Genomic DNA, 22601 nt, shown 5'->3' on the forward strand with positions numbered 1-22601 from the left:
GTGCAGCATTGGGGGGGGAAAAAAAGAAAATAACTACCAAACCTGCTGAGAGGAACTTCCCGTGAAAAATTTCAATGGGAAATTTTTTGTTCATTTAAATTTCAGTGCCCCACCCCACCCACACACACACCTCCCAATGCATTTGCAACCCTGCTCCTCATCTAGTTTGAAACTTTGAAGACTACTGGTAGCCTACTTTTTCTGATTTTGTTTTAATGTACTTTTTGAGAACTTTTTTGATCCCTTTTAAGTATTTTGAGCAGTGAATGGAGAATTGCACAAGAAATTACAGGAAAAAAACTATTGTAATTAGTCAGTAGTAATTATTAAACATGGTTATCTTCAGTTAATTGTTTATTTGTAATATTTGACAATTAAGCTGCATGACTGTTAACAGATTAAACTGAGTAATTTCAAATTCACAATTCTTAATTCTTTATGACCTCATTTTATTTTATTTTTTCTTTGGACTATACTTAATTATTAATGTGCACCTGTTGTGGGTATGAACTGTGTTGCATTTCATGGTGATTGTTTCTTTCTTTCTTTTTTCCAGAATGTGGAGCCGTTTACAAGAGGGGCTTGTTGCACAATGGATGTCAGTGTAGCCTGCTTAGTCAGTCCAAAGCTAAACAATCTCCTCAAAAGAAGTAGTATGTACAGAGGATAACAGTAACCCCTGTCCCATCCACTTTTGGTTGTTGAAACCAGAAACAAGAATTGCTGTTCAAATTTGCACATTAATTTTCCTCTTGCAGCAAAGAGGAAAATCACTCAACTCCTCTGTGTAACTGTAGCAATATCATATTTTATTTTTGTGAAATAGATTTCAGTTGAAAAGAAAGTCCCTCAAAAGTAGCAAAAAGTGCAATAGTAAGTTAAATCTAAGTTTTCACTGATGGAGTCAAGTACTGTAATGTCTCTAGTGGCAGCCACTACATTCGCAGTGGCTACCCAGCAGCCCCTATCTGACTACCTGTGGCTGCTGGTGGTGGGCTTTGTCATTGCCTTCATCCTTGCGTTTTCGGTGGGTGCCAATGATGTGGCCAACTCCTTTGGGACGGCAGTGGGTTCTGGGGTGGTTACCTTGCGCCAGGCCTGCATCCTGGCCACAGTCTTCGAAACAACAGGCTCCATGCTGTTAGGTGCCAAAGTCAGTGAGACCATCCGCCAGGGGATCATTGATGTCAATATGTATAATGGGTCAGAGCCAGTACTGATGGCAGGCTCCATCAGTGCCATGTTTGGTGAGTGAACAGATAAGCTCATAAATGAAGTGTGTCTCCTGATTCAGGAGACGCTCATGGTAACAAAGGATGTGGATATTTGTATTGTTATGGTGAAATGCATCCGGATGTGTATGTTCTTCAGGTTCTGCTGTATGGCAGTTGCTGGCATCATTTTTGAAGCTCCCCATCTCTGGAACACACTGCATTGTGGGAGCTACCATTGGTTTCTCCTTGGTTGCCAAAGGTCATCAAGGGGTGAAGTGGTTGGAGCTACTAAGAATTGGTGAGTATACCTCCAACTGGTCATGTAAATTGGGTAGCTCATGATGCACCACAGCTGCATTATAAATGCATGTATTTTGTTTAATTATCAAGAGAACCTATTGCCATAACCCCCCCTCAAAAAAAACAACTAAACTTCACTAGAACTGGCACTAGCATAATGTATAGATATTAATAGATATTATAGATATTAATACAGTAGGAGGAAGTGCAGTAATACAAAATAATGGAAACGCCACATGCTGGGCAACCAGTCATTAGTTTTGGCTGCCCTAATGAACAGTATGGTAGCCGTGTTTTAACATACACTTTGACCCCCCAGACATCTGCAGTTGTACATTGTTGACAAGAGAATCCTCACCTCCATCAGTTTCAGCTAAATGGTCCAGTTCAGATGTAGGTTTCATATTTATTGCAATATATGTGCATCCACACTTGGGTTCTTTTGTTTGGGCACACTTTCGAAGCTGTAAAATAATAACATTCAGTCATCTGAAGGTGGGGAAAAAGTTTTAATATAATTTAGTATAAATAAAATTTATTCCTGGCAAGGACTTTTTGTTTGCTTGATGACAAGGCTCAGAACAGTGAGATGTTCAGCAGAGCAGTGCGCTTGAGTCACGAGTGATTTGCAGCGTAGAGGCAAGCAGATCAGAGATATGTTGGCTACTCCAATCACGGTGTGCATGTATTGACTGGCAACAGTACTATCAGTTATAAACCAATCAGATTATGTAGTTACAACAAGAATTTTGCATATGGGATATATAAGGTCTTATGAGTGCCACAGTGGCGTTTTTTTCTGGATAAAAATATGTTGTGTCAGGTTTTAAGGAGGACAGGAGATATTATTGTTGCCAGTTTTTTTGCAATGGTAGCAGGCTAATATTATGAGGGTGGACTGGCATTTCAAGGCAGTGAGAGGGGAAGCTATTTTATTTAGAAGAAAAAGTAGTTTTCAGTGGTTTTTTTAATCATTGTTTGGTTGTCAAGGTGGGTAACTGGGCAACGCGGAATGATTGCCAAAACCTCTTGATCAGTGAGATTTGGTTGCCCCGTGCAACTGGACAACCATTAATGTTGAGCTCTACACCAAACAATATATGAATACTTAAAAAAAGGAGCTGGGTCATCCTTTGCCCTCAGAATGGCTTCAGTCCTAAGAATAACTGACTTCAAAAAAGCAGTACTTTTTCATTTGGTGTTTCCATTATTTTGTCTATAATATTATTTGATTATGAGGGTGTTTTAAAACCCTGTAAATAGAGTACAATATGTTTTTAATTTTTTAAAAAACATTTTTAAATACATTTACAGTGTTTAGGCTTGTGTTTCTGGTTGCATCAACCACTAAGTAGTACCTTGTGTGCCAAAAATTGAGTAGTTTGCCATTTAAGTATGTGAACTGAATTGTAAAAACCAAGTGTACTTCAATTATCCCTGTTTATTATTCAATTAGCTTACCCCTCACTGTAAACCTGTTCTGTCATCAATCAAGTTTCTGCTGAAAATATTTTTAATAGGCAGTTGATTGTAAAACAAAGATCACATGTAGCCATTACTTTTTGCAGCCTGAAAACCAGGCAATAAGATTGGTCATCTGTATAGGCCTAATGAAAATTAAAATATTACAGCTATTTTCAAAAACAAAATGAATATCTTCTGCTGCCTTAAATTTAGATGGAAATTATTTATAGGCCCAACAAAGAATATTGCATCCATTTTCAATAACAAAGGTTGCAGCTTGATCAGAAATCTGTGCATTTTGGCCTCGACTGCACAGTGTAGTGCTGCTTTAGAAATGTTGAGAGTTTCAAAGTCCATTGGGCATCTAGAAATTTTCATAAATCTTGCAATTTTGTCCTCTTAGAGGCAACTGCTTACTGGCGTTTTTATTCTGTTTTAGAGAATGAACCCCTTTCAGCAAGCACATTTAACACGGAGATGGTAAATTTGTCTGAATTTTGTGAGCAAAGTCTCACAGACTGTGCGGAACTTTAATCCACCATACCCACAGAGTGCTGTCATGTAGAGTTTTTAAAATATTTACTGAGAGACCAGTGCATAGTGACTTGGCATCTAAGTTAGCAGGCAGAAAAATTTTCTGAAGGGCTGTTGTTGTGTGTTGCAAGACGTCAGTAGTAGCTTAGGCCTACATATACACTAGCTGCACACTAGACCAAAGCCCACTGTTTCAGTAATGATGAAAATGAACCCACACAATGAACCATTTGAATCAGTTATTTCCAAATAAATCCACTATCTTGAAGTCCATGAGCTTTCTAACCACAGTGACATCTACTGGTACATGGAAATCGGGTCACCCTCTCCTCCTGAACACCCTGAATTTCCACGATTTAATTCTCCAAAAACTCTAATAGAAAGCATCCCTTGGCTTAATAAATATCTTTATTATTGTAGAGGGATGCCTAATTTTGAAAGATAGCATCTATTTGTACTTGGATGTTGGTGCCTTTGTATTTGTTGCAAAATATATTGTACTGTAACTGTTAAACATTGATACACTACACTGGATACATCACATCCAATAAATGTGGTATTACAGGCTATGTTTGCTGTGCTCTGCAACCACGTTGTACAAATGAACAAATATTGATGGTTTGCCAATTTCATTATGTGGTCTGGTGTACTCACCAATAGGTACAGTTTTTTTTTTTTTGGCTACCAGCTGCTTTCATCATAGAATTTTGAATGTGATTAATGTAGCTCCTTTTTCGTATAACTTTGAAGACCCTGTTACAAAACACTCGCACTGGAGTTTGTTGAGGTAAATGACAAGAATATATGTATGGTTTGTTGGAAGCCTTCAGCATATGATGGGGTGTCAAAGGGTATAAACCACCAGTTCATCATCTTATCATGATACAACCTATGATCTCAACACATAGGTCTGTGAACATGTGAGCTTCTGCCCGGCGTTCCAAGTGTCAAAAAATGAATGCATATAAATAAATGTAAACAAAAACAATAATGTCAGCCTTTCTAATAATTTGTTTATTTCAATTTTACAGCACATAAAATGTATGACAGGAATGATAGTATGCCATGACGTTGACCTGCCGGAGATTCACACGTTGTAGGTTATTTAATGTCATATTACTGCTAAACTCTGAGGGCAAATAGCAGCAGCATGTACATGGGGACTGCAGTGTAGATGGGTTACAATAAATGTCTCACTACGGTGTCAGTGAAACAGTAGGTTAACCTGAAGTAGATAATCTTTAGCAGTGTTGTAACACTTGAAAGTTAAGAGTCCAGTCCATAATGTACTAAAGAAGAGTTGTTCTCTTGACACGTAATGCGTTTTGGTTATTTTTGCGTTTGGTGTTTTTCTTTGAATTTCATTAATCTTGACATTCAGCAGGCTAAATCACCTCTTCGCTGGTCCCCAGTCATCCCTCTGACTGTCGAGGTGATGATCTTTTACAGGAGTTGGATATTTTTGCCTACAACAGTCTGAAAAGCAGTATGAAAACTAAGTTGGACTATTGGCAGAAATCATACTTAATCAATTATACATTTTTTGAAACAGACACTTACAGTAACTAAGGAAGGTAATTTTGGTACTTATTTTATATTCAGTATTAATGAGAATCTCAGTGATTATTTACTAATATTTACATTGTTTCCCTCCACAGTGGCATCCTGGTTCCTTTCTCCTCTGCTCTCTGGCATCATGTCTGCTGTTCTTTTTTACTTTGTGCGTATGTTCATCTTAGATAAGGTAAGGAGAGAACAATATCAAAACTTTTGTTGTTAGGTATGAGTTTTACAATCAGTTTATATCCTCAATAAACCAGTATGTTCTAGACTAGTCTAGTTCCAGTCAGAAATTTTATTTGGGACTGCCGTCTTCCTGTTTGACTGTAGTTCACTTCAGAGCATGTGGGTGGAGCAGATTGTTAAGAAGGCTGTCTGCTAAATAACCTCTGTAAATGCTTTAGTTGACATTCTATGTTTCAGCTACAACATTTGATGTTGGCAGCACTCAGCTGAGTGTTGTATAAATACATACTAGTACTAGTATAAATACATATAACATTCCAGAGCTTTACAGTTTACTGATCATTAAAATTCCATTAAAATAACATAGCATTGCATAAATAAATAGAATTGCATTGTTATAATAATTGTTATTATATGTATTGATACATTTGACTGAGAAGCTTATTCACTTTGAAAAAGAATGTTAAGATTTCAAATAGCTATTGAAGGCCCTTGAAAAGTCTTTGACTTGAGAAATGCTGTACAAGCCCCAAAACAATAGAACAGTAGATACAGAAGAAACTAAATGTAAAATATTTGTATTGCATTCTCTACAAAAAGGGACATTGTTAGTCTGCAGCATTACTCTGCATAGTAGTCCCTTCACACACTTGTTTGTAACTTGACGGTTGTAAAATAATTATAAAACAAGTTTATAGACAATTATAAAACAGTTTATGTGTATGTATATTTACATTATATATATGTTTATGTGTATGTATCATATAAAATATAAAATACCAAACTAAAAACTACATTTTCAATCAGAGTTACTAGCTGACAAAAGCCAGAACAGAATGTAAATTAGAATAGGTATCGATTTAGAACTTTATTTCTATTGCACCTTTCATACATGGCTGTACAAAGTGCTTTACAGAAGTAGAAGTTTGATTTTTTTTTTTATTTAATACACCCTTCTCCTCAAAAACAGGCAGTTGAAAAGCTTTACCCCAGTTTAAGAGTTACATACAGCTGGGTATCATTGGCATTCCTGTGAAAGGACACACCATTACTATGAATAACATCACTGAGTGGGAGCAAGTACAGTGAGAACAGTAAAGGGATAAGAATGGGCCATCTGAGACTCTACAAGATGATTTTTTTACACACGGATTCACCAAGAGCAACAAACATTATTCTATCAGTAAGTAAACCATTCAGACCATCTCAGTTAGTCCTACTTTATTTTTAAGTAGCTGAAAAATCTTACGGTCTGACAGACCATATGAATCAAAACAGTAAGGTGGCTAACATCTGCATTAACTCATTAACTGCCAGAAAGTTTGAAACACTGATCCCCAACAGTGTAAAGTCAATATAGCTGCCAGCATTGTAAATGTTAAAGTTCAGCTTGTGGACTTGAAAAAACATCTAATAAAACCCTATATTTTGTTTTTAGCACAGAGTTACACAGTAAATGCATGAAACAGCATCTATAAAAGGCTTATGCCTCTTGCCTCACATGACAGTAATAAACAGTATGGAACACTATGAAACTTTCACAGACTCACATATTGTTTGTGAAATGCAATTGCCTTGTTATCAATAAAACAGTCTAATAATGTTGTTATTTGTAACACAAATCATTTATTTACGGTGCTTTCAGCTAAACCGAACAAGAATATGGATGCATTGGTGATATCTATCTTTGAATATTGACACATTCATTCATGTCATTCATTAAACAAATGTGTAAAACGAACAATATCCATACAGGGGATTTGTATAGGTTTGGACAATAAATGGTACACAGTACTCTCTCTGAATTGTCTTGTACACATTTCGAGAGGCAACAACCAGTATTTTTTAGGGGTGTCTCTCTATTGAGAGAGAAAATGGAGAATGTGTGGTGGGTTGTCAAATTTAAAAATGTACCATTCCACATATAAACAATCAAGTGCTATTTGAAGTTTCATCAGGGTCGGCAGCATAGTCATTTATACGACAAATATAACCTTTGTATAGATTTGTAAAAATGAAAAATGAATATGACCTTTGGTCATTTGCATACATTTGTAAACAATGAATTATTTCATCAATATATCCTCAGTAGATAAAAATAAATCCACAGATATCAAAGCAGGAAATTCACAACAGCAATAGAATATGGATTGTAAACACTTGGGGTTTTGTGGATGATGATGAAGCAATGTTTCATAAAATCTCAAAACACAGAAATCTGAAGAGAACTGAACGTCGGTTGTAAGCGTGTGCGCACATGCGTGCATGCGTGTGCACTTGCGCTCATTGCTGTCTCCTTCATTTGAGGTCCCCTTGCAGTGGAGCGGCCTGGTCAGATTAGGGGGCAGCTGGCATGATGCATGAAACGGATATAACTACATATATAAGCTCAAGTACTGTCATAAAATAGTCAGTTGATAACTTACTTACAGCAAGAATGCTATTGTTATTTATTTTATGCTAAAATTGTCATCAGTAACCATTACCAATGTCGTACTCATCCGCAGCACCATCACCGTCATCACTATCATCGTCATGGATGATGTAAAACACTGGGGAGTCCACTGGCTTTAGTTTCAAGAGTTTTTCAACTCATGGGGCATCCCCTTGTGATTAACACGAACAGTCGCGCATGCTCCAGTGTGTGCAGGCATTTATACAGTGCAGGCGAAGTATAAAAGTTGTTGGTAAAAATAACATTCCCCCTCCCCAGCACACCTGCGCTCTTCAAAAGGCTAACAACAGCATTATGTCTTATCCCCTTACTCCTATCAAGCTGATAAACCTGTTGAATGTATACATGCCACAGATACGTGTAACTCGACCTGTGGTGCCTTCAAGGGATATATTGCCTGGAAAAACTCGCCCATAATAGGAAACCATCAACTTAATAATTGGGTGTAAAATTTGAGTGTATTTTGGAGTGGATTAATATCAATCCTTATATATATATATATATATATATATATATATATATATATATATATATATATCCTCCTTAATCTCTCTCCACTTGCAAAGCGTTGTCACTAAAATGAAGGTGTGGGCTTATCATTTGACACAGATTCTGGGACATCATACTCGAAAAATTTTGGGTCCAGGTCAATGACTTATTTTTGGAGCTCTAGTTGTCTGTGATTGTTGGCTTTTTCCTAAGGCTCAGGGTAATCTTAATTGCCAGAAACACAAGCATCTTATTGAAAATGGCCACGTTGCACTGGCTAAGATAGGTATGTGGTGCTAGTGTCCCACTGCTTTTATAGCCTCTATGTACTGATTTTTTGAGGACATCAGGACAATGATATCTGGTGTGAACATGGACAGAAAGTAATCAGTAGGATCTTCAGTACAACAAATGCGCTGAGGCCCAGGCTGAGTGCTGATACCTGAGATCATCTTTCAGGGCCTGTCTGGCTAGCCATTTGGCGCCACTCTCCCTGTCTGCCAGTTTCTTCCCTTACACCGTTTTTGTTTTCTCTCTCTCTCTCTCTCTCTCTCTCTCTCTCTCCATAAAATTCCTCCTCTCTATCTCCATTTTCTCTCCCTCACTGAAATATGCTAGTACTCATGATATTATAAATCATTAGCATATATGCAAATTTTTCAACTCGCAGCATACAGATAACATTTACATTTTTTTTAAATTCTTGCCTTAGTAACAGCATTTTTATTGGACAAAAATGAAGCTTTCATTATGCACACGTTTTGTTGACTTTTGACACCTTTAGCACACTAGAACTTTAACAGGTAGCACCAAGTGAGTTAAGTTGTGACACATTAACCACTTCAAACAGAGCAATCTCTGTACATTGACAGGAATGAAAACCTAATTGAAACTTCTTCAGAATGAGCTTTTTATTGTTATTGATAAACTGGCTGAGTTGCTTTAAAACAATCCTTTAAAGTAGCTTGCCAAGAAAAGGGTGGTTTGAAAGGATTGAAAATTACTTAAAAGAAAGGTATGTAACCTAGCCTTTTTCAGTGAAGGTGAGACAATAGCTGTTTTCAGGTTAGCAGGAAAAATCCCTATGGACAGTGAGCCATTAACAATCACTGGATAGGTTGCTAAAAACCTCCTTGAAATGGAATAGGAAATCTCCTGTTCTTTGGTTTAAATATTTCTGAATAGTTGATAATTCTACATATAAAATACATGCATTAAACTTCTCATACCAGTTTTTGACAGTCACTAATACAAGGCTGATTGTATGCTCATGAAATGCTTGAGAGAAATCGTGGACATTTTGAGTATTGTTAAACAATACCTTTTGTGGCTTGGAGTTCAGTTCTGTGTCACTAAATAAATCCTTCTTTCTGTAGGAGAACCCTGTGCCTAATGGCCTGAAGGCTCTACCGCTCTTCTATGCTGTTACTATGGGAATCAACCTCTTCTCCATTATGTTTACAGGAGCTCCATGTAAGTATCAAACAGTGCACCTCACCTTACTTATCTCTCCTCCTGCCTTAAACTATAACTCAAAAAGATGTATGTTGTGTTTACGCCTACTCAGAATAAATCTTAGTATGTTAATGGTATTCTAGAAAGGGCTATTTTAAGGTGATAGGGTTATGTTAAGCTTTTGTGGGTTTCTTCTATGTATCTCATTCTGTTAAAGGCACATTTTTAAAAAGGAAGCACAGAGGAATCCACCAAGTTTGGGGTGCAATGTCAGTGGGGATCTCATTCTTATTTTTGAACCAGGTGTCTCTGCATGTCTTCCTCTTGAAAGGACCAGGTGAAAAAAAGGAGTAAAGGAGGAGGAATAAAGAAGTTAGATATTTTAACCTCTTAACCCAGTCATATTCTGGAATGACATTACATGTTTTCAAAAGAATAATTGGAAGCTTTAAATTTTGGTATCTTAGGTTTATTTTTTCAGTTGCCCAGTTGGAAAAACCTTATTAAACACACAATTTTCGCCCCTTTGTTTTCTTTCACTTGCAGGACTGAACTATTCAAGAAGTCAACTGGCCTGGGCCCTTAAGTGAAGGCTGCAGGCCGGTGTATGTCAAGACATACTGATACACGCACTTACACACATACAACACTATACATGTGCAAACAGACACTAAAACCAAGCACACACAAACATGAGAGTGCATGTGGGGGGAAAAAGAAGCTCACGTACACACTCTGGTTTAATTTGTGTCCCCTGGCACTGCTGCCGTGTACATAGATGGGCTAATGCGAATTTATTAATCGTTCTCTTTCCTCCTGTAAGAGGGAGGAAATGCCCATCTTTCGCAAAGCAGATGAGAATGAATTTGAGAACACAGCAGCTTCCCAATCCACGTGAGCTCTCCACAGCTCGCCACCATTACTGCAGCGCGAGCGAGGGCTGCATAGAGAATGAAGACTGTCACACACTCCACTGTCATCATTTAAGTGACTTGACAGGAGAGGTTGCCTCGGGAAATCACACAGGCAGTTGCTTATACTGCTGCTTCTTTGTTTTGAAGGAGCTCTAAAAATGTGAATAGAACAAAATATGGGAGAGTCCCTAACTGACCAATGTTAATTTATATCCCACAATTTTTGCAGCCTATCTAATAGAATAATAATGTGGATCATTATGTGGATATGTTAAGGGCCCGAGTGAAAATTGGCAGTGTGACTATCACGGTTAACATTCCTGTTATTTTTTCAAAATCCACCAATTGTAGTAAAAGCAATTGCTTTGATAATAGGCTTTTTACTGCACAGTACATGTCAGCAGTAGGCTGCAATAATTACTGTGCATATATTCCTAACAAACTGCGACTAAACTGTACAACAGCTGTACAGATACTGATAACAGCTGTACAGTGATCGATAAGATTAAGCAAAGATAAATAAACTTTAACAGTTATAATCTAGTTAGCTAACCACAGCTGCCAGTAGAGTTGTTTGTTCGGTGTGGTTTTGATGTCTGCACTACAGAACTCTTGCCTTTGAGTTGAAATATTGAGTCACAGCATGTGATTCCCAAAACGAGCTTATTTGGCTTTGGGAGATGTATAAACTATTATAACAGTAGCACTGCAGGTTAATAATATCACATTGAACAAAATGTGTCAAAGTGAACAAAGTTTTACAGTAACGAAGGGATTGGCCCTAGTTTTTTTGCATTATCTTCAGTATCTTTTATATATGAGTATGCTATCTGTTGGTGGCACAGTAAAACTTGAATATCTTCAAGATTGAAGCCTCTGTGAATGTATCCTGTTATTTTTCATTTTTCTCATTTGGATATGTTAATTATTTCATCTAAATTGTGAGAGCCATGTTACAGTAGCTTATGTGCTTCCAGGTGCCACATGGCAGTCATTTTGTATGGCATCAACAGCTCACAGGGAAAACTCATTACCATATCATTACCATAGAATCAACTTTGCCACCAAGGCATGGTGGTGCCACTGTCATAAGAAGTGTGACAAATCAGACTGGTGCATCTTTAAGTGTGTGTGCATATAGTGACAATAGCTGACATGAGAACACAGCACAGAGAGGTGTAGAGATGCATGCATGTATTCAGAACAACCATACCTACATGCTTAAATGGGATAGGATAGTCCTGACTTTTGACTGCACTTGGTTGATCGCTTACCTATTTCATATGTTAGCTGATAATAATCTGCTGCTAGAATGAGGAAATAAATAATTATGATTATAATTAGAAACTTAATTTATACAGTCATTTTAATACAAGGCTGTATTAAAGTGTGTAAAGTATGAGTGTGTTCCTCATACCTCATGAAGAATTTTAAGAAGTGTAGTTTAGACATGAAAAAACTGGCTTTTTTTTTGTTTGTTGTTTTTTTTTTAAAATATTTGACCATCCTCTCCCACGCTAGGATTTTTGGCAAACAAACTACATAACTCTTCAACACCACCTAAAAAAGAATTCTTTTCAGTGTGTTTGGCAAAAAATGATTTTTTTTTTAGGTCTAGCATTTGTCACCACCCCTGTGAGTAAATTGATATTCTTCTGCCTTCCATGGATATTCAGCTGTCTGAATTTAAACATTTGGCAGTGGTGTGTTCGTAATTACAGCATAGCGCAGACAGTCTGTCCCACATAATTGAGAGGGCTGCATAAGACAGTTTGTCTTAAAAATGTCAAAAGTGTTTTCCTTTGCAGTAGGACTCACTGAAACCTCTTAATTATGCTGTAATGACATTTTCAACAAATTCCTCTGAATACCAGTGACTAAGCCTGTGAGGGAATGTGAAGTGGAACCAGATTGTGCAGCCAAGGTGTAACATACGGGGCAGTATTCTATGCCTTGATTGGGAGTTGAGTCTGTCCACAGTACAAAATGCTGTACAACAACTGACCTTTCTCTAATCCCCACCCCCTTCTGTTGCTGTTAAACAGGACAACAGAACCCACGCAATGTGCACTGCAGAAATTACGCAAGAAATTGTGGAGAGAATGGCTGTTTTCCTGAGCAGACTTCCAAGGGAGATACTAAATAGCTTTTGGGAAAAACAGCTGTTTAATTTCATCTTATGGTAAAAGAGAGCAGTATGCTGTCGAGGGCTACATCCATGATGGAGGTTATCAAAAGAAATAAGCGCAGATAGGATGAGGTTTGAGGTAGGTGTTGAGATGGCTGGCTACCAAGCTACACCAGTTAAAGTGAACAGTTGTTAAAATTAATGCTAGGACAATTATAGTGAAGATATAGTAAGATAAAGGCAATGTTAAATGGTGATATCAATACAGTAAGTAGCTAGTAAGGTGTTATCATTTGTAAAAGTGTCTCAGACACTCCCCCACAGACTTTCTGAAGTAGGTCTTCAACACTGAACAAGACAATTTCAGATACTGGACAAGCCAATGACATTCCCTGGGTTTCTACTTCTTTTTTCATATGGGGTGACCCAGAATTGCCTTCTTTTTTTCTTGCTTGCCATGTGAGTGGTTGGTTTCATCTGTCAAATTTCAGATACAACTATTTTTGAAATTTTGTACAATAAATTTGCATCAGGCTTGGTATGCAACGGCCTTTAAGCTGTGATGTGGTCTGCAGCAAAGCATAATCCAAAGTACATAATTCTCCAAGTTTGCAGACGCTTTTATCCAAATCGACTAACGAGTAAGGCAGAGTACATCACAAGCAATGCTTTTTAAAGGACAAATACTTTTGTTTTACACTGTTTCTAATAGACTGAATTGTTTCAACATACAGTTGTATCAGAACTTTCCTTTTTTCCATGCCTTGTTTGCCAAGGTTGGTTATGTGATGTCTTAATTGAATCAATACAAACATTTTTATGTTTTGTTGTAAGTTGTATTGATATATTAACGTGCAAGTTTAAAAGAGTGAAATTCAGTGGTTTTCTGCTAGCTAGCTAAACCACATTGATGTGGTTTAGCTAGTGTGATGAAGATGTGTGATGAAGATATTTTTGTTATAGTAATGTTAGTTACCCTTGATAAGGGAGCTTAATGTGCAAATTAAGTAATCATATAGTACTGTTGCCATGTGTATCACCAACCCAAAGGGATATTGGTGTTTATTGAAAAAAAAACACAAAAATATTCAGCACAAATGTTGAAACAATTGGTTTGCCCACTTGTAAAAAGATTGTGACACAGGTGTGCAAACAGCACAGATTTTAAGTGAGTTGTCTGCACCTTTCTTTAGCCAATAACAATCAAAATTTAACAAGTTAGATGTGAATAAGTATAAGTTAGAAATGTTCAGATAATGTCAGTAAACATTTTGCATCTTGCAACAGTAAATGCATTTTAAAGGAAGAAAAGTGGTATTAATATAAATTTACTTACGAGATCACTGAAATATTTTTGCATGTGCACAAAATGCACAGTTCATACCACTGCAGCAAGATTTTATTAAGGTGAGTAAATAGTGTGAGAACCAAAGTATTGACTAGAAAACCAAATTCAGGATGGAATTCTTCATGAATGCATAAGGGGTAAATACTTCTGGGAGTGCTAAACATTGATAATTCAGAGAGGTTGTACCTCTTGCTTGGAAGAGAGTCAAGTTGTAGAAACGGGGAGTAACCAAAGCAATGTGTTGTAGCATAATCAGTAATTTGGAGCATAAGATACTTTTATTCTGTTGCATAGTGCTTAGGAATGTGAACCACCAAAACACGTTAAGCAAGTGGATGTTAACTGGACTCGTTTGTAATGTTTGAACATTTTGATCACAAATTCACAGACAGTACAAATGTTTGCAGAGAATTTTTCAAAAGAGTTCAGTGAAGTCAAGCTAGCCAGCTAGCTAAGCTTTTATGGCTTTGTTTAAAGAGATGAGCAAATCAGTCTGAAATGCATTAACTTTAATTAAGGCCGACAGCTACTTAAAACACCCAGAGTAGCTGGAGTCTGGATAGTAAGAATTGTTTAAATGTCTGCCTTTGTCTCAAATACCCCTTTTGCTTTCTCTCCCCTTGTCACATCTGTAGTGCTGGGATTTGACAGGATCCCTTGGTGGGGCACGTTGCTCATTTCAGTTGCTTGTGCTTTCGTCACAGCAATTGTGGTATGGTTTGCAGTCTGTCCCCGTCTCAGGAAGAAGATTGAATGTAAGTTTCTTTCCTGTCTGCCTCTTCTGTTTGCCTTGCTTTTTTACTCACCACCAAGTCAGTGAATTCCAGTTTACATCAAAAAATAAGCATTCAGATTTCATCCAAATTTCAATGTTTAGAAAAATAATGTATATAGTTGTATATTGTATATATAGTATCTGTAAAGTTGTGGTTATGAATGTGTAAGAAGGCAGAAATAGCCCATGCATGTGCTAGCTACACACAAGACCAGAGTCCACCACTCAATATCTCAGTGTTGAGTGTGCTATTAAAATCCTGTCAGCCTCCATTTATTAGCCATGTGAGTTAAAGAGGATTTTTAGTTTCATTAATATTCAGACTGCCTATTTTGTCATAGGATATTTTTTGCTGGTCATTATAGCCTGTAAGGTTTTTTTTTGTGGGACAATTTTAACATGGTTTCTTTTCCCGTTTTCCCGTCCATGTTCCCATAAAAAATTCAGAGAGCTGGCTCCCAGGTCAGGCACAGAGTTTTTGTTGTTGCCTTTTGGTTTTTCCCCCTGCAGTAAAATATTTTGGTTGTAGAAGTCTGTGGTGGTTCTGCTATTTATCCACACAGGCTTTATGGTTCACACACAACACAAGCAGACTTACCAGTGAAGTTAACAGCTGGACTCCCTGTCTTTGCTTGGGTATCTCTGTGCATCATGCCAATCATGTGCATCTCAAATGGAACATTTTAGAGTGTAAGAGCAAGAGAATGCATAGGTAGTGGACAGACCATCAACTTAATTTAGTAAGAGTCTGTATTTGTAACACTAATTTTTTGGTGTCTTTCATGTCGTGGAAGCTTATCCTGTAGGTGTGTTTTCATAGGTGGACTAATGGCGAGTTTAGATCTGAATGGTGATGAAATTTTGATAAAATTGGACTTAACAAAACCATTTTTGTTAAATACTTGGCTTTCCTTCTTTGTAGAACATTTAAGGTAAAGGTTACCCAAGTGTCTTGTGTGCATCCTTGGCTTACATGCAAGTGTGTCAGAGGATTGCATGTGTCTCACTTCACCACTCCTGTACCACTGCAAAGGGTGTTGTGGTAAGAGGAGCCTTATGTGCAGAAGGGCAATTCCAAAAATAGGTTGTATGAAGGGACAAATACCATATGTACTGGAAACATAGAATTTGTTTTTACGTAGGTTTACCAATTTTACCAATTGTACTAAGTTTTGTTTTTATTTTATTTTTGTATTCTTCTGTGTGTCTGATTCTTTGATCTCATTTCAAACTTTTTTGGCAGGCGAAGTCAAGTCCAAGCCCTCTCAGAGCCCTCTAATGCAGAACACTCTGAACTGTGCCCCTGATGAGCCTCCCAAAACCACCTCTCAGCCTGATCAGCTGCCTCCTGCCGAGGAGAGCAGGGTTGCCTTTGACATTGGAGACTCTGAGGACTTGGATGCTAAGGACAGCAAGGACTCGGATAGTAATGATCTCAGTGGTGAGTCTCTCTGACACCTGCAGTTAATACTTTAGTCCTGCTGTAAGTCTTTCAGTAGTTTTTGTCCCCAATTATTTGATGTTTAGTGTGTTTACTGTATGAGAAGTTTCATTTTGTATTTAAATGCACAGTGCAAAGTTGTAACTTTATTGCAATGAAAGTGAAGCACTTGTGATTTGGTCTTTTAGCATTGTAGCTAGCTAGCTAAACAACCCATTCGACCAGCTGTTCAGTTCAGTAGAAATGTAAACAAAAATAAATTGTCATCAAATTAGCTAGTCACTTTTGATTTAAGATATAGTCAGAAATTAAGAAAAAAATTCTGATAGATGAAATAAAGGGGTTGAATAATGAAATGTTTTAATTGTACAGCTAGCTCTTGTCATGCAACTTGCATCTGACGCAGGAGCGGGTTTAAGATTCCATTTGAACCAAACAAATGATTTACATACATATTCATTAAAAAAAACAAGTTTGTTGGATATCATGCTTTACTACAAAAGTTTCCTTGATACAATGATATGTGATTTAAACACCAGAGAACCAGTACATTTTGTACACATGGATCCCTGCAATTTGGTGTTTTGGAAAAGAACAGTTTGTGTGTGTGTGTCTGTGCGTATCTGTCTGTGTGTGTGTCTGTGTTTCTGCGTGTCTGCATGTCTGTGTATCTGTGTATAGATATAGATATTACAGTTCTGATGTTTCTTGTTGCATTTCTAGTCCAGAGGAGGGATCAGTTCAGCAACCATTCTTACATCCCCAACAATGGCTATAGTCAGTACCACACAGTGCACAAGGACTCTGGTCTGTACAAGGATCTGCTGCATAAACTGCACCTAGCTAAAGTGGGTGACTGCATGGGCGAGCCTGGAGACGGGACCATCCGCCGCAACAACAGCTACACGTCGTATACCATGGCTATCTATGGCCTGCATGGTGACTTCAAGCAGAAGGAAGGAGATAAGCCTACTGAGGATGGAAATAAAGAGAAGAAACGAGTGCGCACAGACAGTTACACCAGCTACTGCAATGCAGTGGCTGTGGGTGGGCCACCTGATGGTGTAGGAGAGGGTGAGGTGGTGGTGCTGGAAATGGCATCTGAAGCTGGCAGCCAGGAGTCACTGGAGGAGGATGGGCTGGAGGTTGATCGGCAAGAGGTGTCTGTGCTCTTCCAGTTCCTGCAGATCCTCACCGCCTGCTTTGGCTCCTTTGCTCATGGGGGCAACGATGTCAGGTACTTAGTATTACAAATCGTCAGTCACAAGCACAGTTTTACAGTTCGAAAATTGACAAACTTTTTTCCTTTTCCAAACCATTCAACGTGGAAATGTTCAGTTTGATTAGTAACTTAAGATTTTCAAATAATTTGATTACACATGATGCTACCAAGAGTCATTTCTCTTTACATGTTTTTACTGATAAGGAAAATTAGGAAATTATTAATAGTGAGTATCATAAAAGCCAACTAACATTTTGATGCCCTCATTTAAACATTTTACAATGCTAAATATTCTATAATGCTGTACATGCTAAAATACAATGCTAAATACTGCTCATTGCAGCACAGTTAAGATTGTCACAGAGGCTAAAACAAAAACCAGTGGTGATGTACAAATATACTGCTTCCTCTGCCAGTAAAAATTGTACAATCCTACATCTCTTCTCAGATGATGACTGTGTTATGTTAGAAATTATTACTGTTATGTTGGAAATTATTACTGGAAAGTATTTCTGTGTTTAAGACAGGTAGTGAATTTGATACTGACATATGCAAATGTATTCAAACACAGGTCTGTTGCATGTAATGTTTTAATCTTATTATGGTGGTATTGGTCAAATGAATTGGTTAACTGTTCAGCTGAAAGAGAAAAGTCTGTCACTGGCTTTTTTCCATTAGTCTTGGTACAACATGTGTATGCGTTACGCTTGTTCAGAATGGAAGTATTTGCATCAGAGGCACAAATTATCTAGCATACAAGTGGAGCGTATGTCACCCCAGGACCAATGCATTGATTTGAAAACCCAGTAGCCAAACGCAGAAACTCATTTTCTTTCTCCTGTTTTCTACTACAGTAATGCTATTGGCCCTTTGGTGGCCCTCTGGCTGGTGTATATCACAGGAAGTGTGACCTCCAGCGCTCCCACACCCATCTGGTTGCTGCTGTATGGAGGAGTAGGCATCTGTGCTGGGTTGTGGGTGTGGGGCCGCAGGGTAATCCAGACTATGGGCAAGGACCTAACCCCAATAACTCCTTCCAGGTACCACCCCTTACCATTTCCCAAAACATCACTTTTTTCATTGCTTTCATTCATTGTTGTATGTTTAAAAAAATCTTAATCTGTACTAATGCTTTGTTTTAAAAACCATTGTATAGTGTCTACATCCATGCTTAAATTGAGAAAGCTAGAAACGTAGTTACTCACCCTGTGCCTGATCCCTCCCCCCCCCCAATTATGTGTTTCCTCACAGTGGTTTCAGTATTGAACTGGCCTCAGCTGTGACAGTGGTGGTCGCCTCCAACATTGGTCTTCCAGTCAGCACCACGCATTGCAAGGTACATTTGGCAGAGGAACTCAGTGAAGCTGTTTGTGGTCTTGTGTGAAGAGTTCTTACTCCCTATTATATGTGCACAGGTGGGCTCAGTTGTGGCTGTCGGCTGGTTGCGCTCCAAGAAGGCAGTTGACTGGCGCCTGTTCCGCAACATCTTCATAGCCTGGTTCGTCACAGTGCCCGTTTCTGGCCTCATCAGCGCTGCCATCATGGCTCTTTTCACCTATGTAATTCTGTAAAAGCCTGAGTGACCCCCTCCTAGGCATAACAAGTTTAATGTTGTTTTAACTGGGGTTGTTGGTGTTCTGTTTTTACAACAAAAATGGATGTTTTTTTTATTATGGACATTCCATAATAACCTTTGTATGTACTGTAGCTAATCAACCCAGACCAAAAGCTTAATCCTAGTGCTTATTTGTATTCTGTAATCATGTTTTATGTGTAAGATTTTTGTTGTATTTACATTTTGAATGAGAGGAACCTTGCTGAAGCCTTAAAAACTGGAATTGTGTATTGCTTAGTATGGAACGGCATGCTGAAAAAGTATGCACAGTCTGGTTATTTACATGCAAGAAAAAATTAAACGGGCATAATACAGATAGCTAAGAACACTTTGAAATAATAGCACAGTCTCTAGACAGTCTTTGCAAAAAACCTCTCCAGGTGACAGTATACATATATAATCTGTAGGCATTCCAGTGATACTTGAGGTGGCTGTCATTTTTTCTGGGAAGACTGGTGGTCAGTTTAAATTGAGAATTGTATTTTTGTTTAATATTGCCTTGTTGTTTGTTTTATATAAAAAGGATGAAAATTTGTTTTAATAATAATTTTAAATGTCAGTGTATGTAAGATAAGATTTGACCAAATTGTTGTGTGAAGTGTAATATTTTTTGAATAGGTCTACTTAAGTCTGCAGTAATAGATTCCACTCTAGCTTTGTATTGAGTATGAAATTGGATAACTGAATTAATAACTTTTGGACCTGTAATGAGATTAGTTATAATTTTTGATGAGAAAACTTTCAGTACATTTCAGGATATATAACATGGGATTTTTATTTTTGATCTGATATGTAGATGAGCATCTGAGATGCTGTTGGACTGGGGAAGATATTAATTTTGGTCGTCACTGGACTTGAAAGAACTGTACATTTGCTGTTAATGCTGTCATTAGATAACAAAGTGGTCTCAAGTGCTTGATATATTATCAGTGTATACAAATAAAACATTTCCACTTATAACTGGACATAAAATATTGTTAAAATGGTTCAGGTTTTATCATGAAATTATTTTTCATTTTCATATTCTTTGTGTTTTTTAAATCTTCTGACATTCCTGTTATCCAGGCTGAATAGCCTATAGTTAATTGCTCCCCCCCCCCCACTAAATTCTTTATAAACTGAACTGCATTTCACCTCTTCTCATGGATAACAGCATGCTTATGTTCATGCAAGAATTATATGAAATATCTGTTACGATGAGAGGTCTAAACCATTAAGTATAATGTACCAAAATATGTATGCACACTGGCTGTGCAGCCACCCAGCAGGTCCAACATGGTGGGTGGAATCAAAATTTTTGTCTCTCTTGTGTGGAAGAAATTAAGCACATATACTTTGTGGAAGTCAACATGACTTCATACTAAAATCATTGTATTGGGAGCATAATCAAGAAATGAGTAGATTCTTAGAAATGTTATGTGACTTATTTCCAGTTTAGAAGTTGATGTACTAAGACTCAAGCACTTTGTGGCCATGCATCTTAATGGTGTGGTGCTACACTTCGTAAATTTATTGAATGGTTTTACTACACTTCATTAAACTAATTGTCATTACTGCAAACTGGCTCATTAAATTGCAGCAACATGTGCTGTTTAAGACATGGTATCAACGCACAACATGCGCAATGGAGCGTAACAAAGTTTTTCACAGAGGAGCTAGTGGTACTTGTCAGAGAGACAAAGAAGCACTGTTCGATATTGTTGGACTGCAGTATGAGTGCACTAACAAGATGAAATATGTGGAAGGAAATTGCTGGCAGAGTGAATTCTGTGATCCAGTACAATGTTAACCATTCGCGAATTGAAATAAACAAACTTGAAACGATCATCATTCTATATATTTTATTTATAAGTCATTATAATCTGAAAAAGTTCAAGAAACTCTTACAAACTAGAATTCTTGCCTATGATGACATAATGGGGCCTCAAACTAATAAGCAGCTTAACTTGATGTGGAAATTTAATTCAAATTCTTTACATGGGAAAGGCAAAGCAAGCCTACAGTCAAGACTGACCTGGTTGTGCTTTGGGGAAATAACAGCCCAGTATAAAGAGTGAAGATTAAGGTTAAACTGAAATTAATAATATTTTTGAGGGTGGAAAAAATGTTGAGTACACAACCTCAAACTCCAGAAATATTGGCAGTTAATACTGTATGTGTCTACTTCTCATTCCTTTCACAAGGTTAGAGAGCCTTATTCTGTGGCTGTATATCCTCCTCTTAAAACAGTTAATCAAGTATGCCATTCTTCACAGCATGCAACACACCACACTTAGCTAGCACACTTTCTCAGGACTGTAAAGCAAGCCTCCACCAGCACAGTCTAGACAACAAAACTGACTTTTTGGGATCCCAGAAGTGTGCTCCATCACATCTCTTGCACAGACATGGGCTGTGTTGTATCTTGCCTCTGCAAGTGAAGCAGGGTTCAGCACTGGTGTTAGGATCAATGGGTGAAAGAGAGAGGCACTGTCACCTTAAACAAATGATAAAAATGTAAGCTACTGTCTTTTCATTTTGAGTAAATGTTTTTCTTCTCCTACCATCTCCCCAGTCATTGTCTCTCACCTTTGAGAAAAGGCAGCTGTTCCTGAAGATGAATGTGTTGTGTGTGCTCCCAGGGAATTAGAATACAACATTTGTTATGAAGTCCATGGAATCACACACTGCATGGGTATTGAATGTGTATGTTTCCTATTCCTGTACACGTTTGTTTTGAGATGGGGGATCACCTGCCCATGTGTGCAGTCAGTTGTTCCTATCATATTCGGGAAGGCACGATGATTAAAAAAAAAAAAAAACTGGTGTGCTGAAGTGTTTCCTGAGTGTTATGGAATGTTATGCTGAGGGGAATTCGATGCATCATTGCTTTCAGGATGCAGGTCGGCACCCGACAAAATGTGGCCTGGAGGAGAGCTTGTGTGAAGAGGCACTGAATTCAGGTATAGCGAGAGAGCCCATTAGGCCGGTTTTAAGGGTGTTCAGGTCAAACGGTAACCCCCTCAACAACTGCAATGCTCTAAATCTGGTATGAATGACATTTTCTGATTGTACCCACTTTAGTTAAAGTATGGAAACATAGTTAAAAACCTTGTTTTCCATACCACCACCAACCTCAACCAAGTATATTCTCTATTTAAATTTAAGCAAAATCTTTTTCTACAAGCACTCTTTTGTAATGCTTTAGCATCGTCTTGAAACCTCTCTGAATGTGAAACTGACTAAGGCATTATAGGTAATGTGATGATGGGAATTTGTGGACAGGGTACTTGATAATTTGAGGGATACTTCATTATGGAAAACCTTATAACCTAGAGCATTTGCGGCATGAGGTAATTAAACACAATCAAACACTAAAAACGGTTCAGCCTCTCTTTTCTTCATCCTTAGCACGGATGGACGAAAACGGCTTACGTTAACATGTTAATTAACATCAGCTAAGTGGTTAATGTTAATGTGGCTTTGTCAATGAACTCTTATTTTGGTAGAAGATGCCCCGTG

At 37.8% G+C, this 22601-nt stretch overlaps 1 protein-coding gene across 2 annotated transcripts; it reads left to right on the forward strand.

Annotated features, from left to right (window-relative positions):
- Window positions 1-600: 600 nt before the first annotated feature.
- LOC118776801 (sodium-dependent phosphate transporter 1-B-like) lies at window positions 601-19431 on the forward strand. Of its 2 annotated transcripts, none has more exons than XM_036527371.1 (10): window positions 601-1247; window positions 1372-1512; window positions 5171-5256; window positions 9579-9675; window positions 14683-14802; window positions 16066-16267; window positions 17009-17500; window positions 18340-18525; window positions 18737-18821; window positions 18901-19431. In XM_036527371.1, the coding sequence occupies exons 1-10, from the start codon at window positions 899-901 to the stop codon at window positions 19054-19056; spliced, it is 1914 nt and encodes a 637-aa protein (XP_036383264.1). In that variant the 5' UTR covers window positions 601-898; the 3' UTR covers window positions 19057-19431. The 2 variants fall into 2 exon arrangements, with proteins under 2 accessions (XP_036383264.1, XP_036383263.1); XM_036527370.1 differs by having other exon boundaries at window positions 16066-16263; window positions 16987-17500.
- The last annotated feature ends 3170 nt before the right edge of the window (window positions 19432-22601 follow it).

This window comes from Megalops cyprinoides, chromosome 4 (genome assembly GCF_013368585.1).
Source record: "Megalops cyprinoides isolate fMegCyp1 chromosome 4, fMegCyp1.pri, whole genome shotgun sequence".
NCBI classification, from domain to species: Eukaryota; Metazoa; Chordata; class Actinopteri; order Elopiformes; family Megalopidae; genus Megalops; species Megalops cyprinoides.

Coding starts and splice junctions, on each gene's coding strand:
- LOC118776801 (XM_036527370.1), top strand. CDS start 899: ATGGAGTCAAGTACTGTAATGTCTCTAGTGGCAGCCACTACATTCGCA. Junction 1,248..1,371: donor CTCCATCAGTGCCATGTTTG/GTGAGTGAACAG, acceptor TATGTTCTTCAG/GTTCTGCTGTATGGCAGTTG. Junction 16,264..16,986: donor GGATAGTAATGATCTCAGTG/GTGAGTCTCTCT, acceptor TTGCATTTCTAG/TCCAGAGGAGGGATCAGTTC.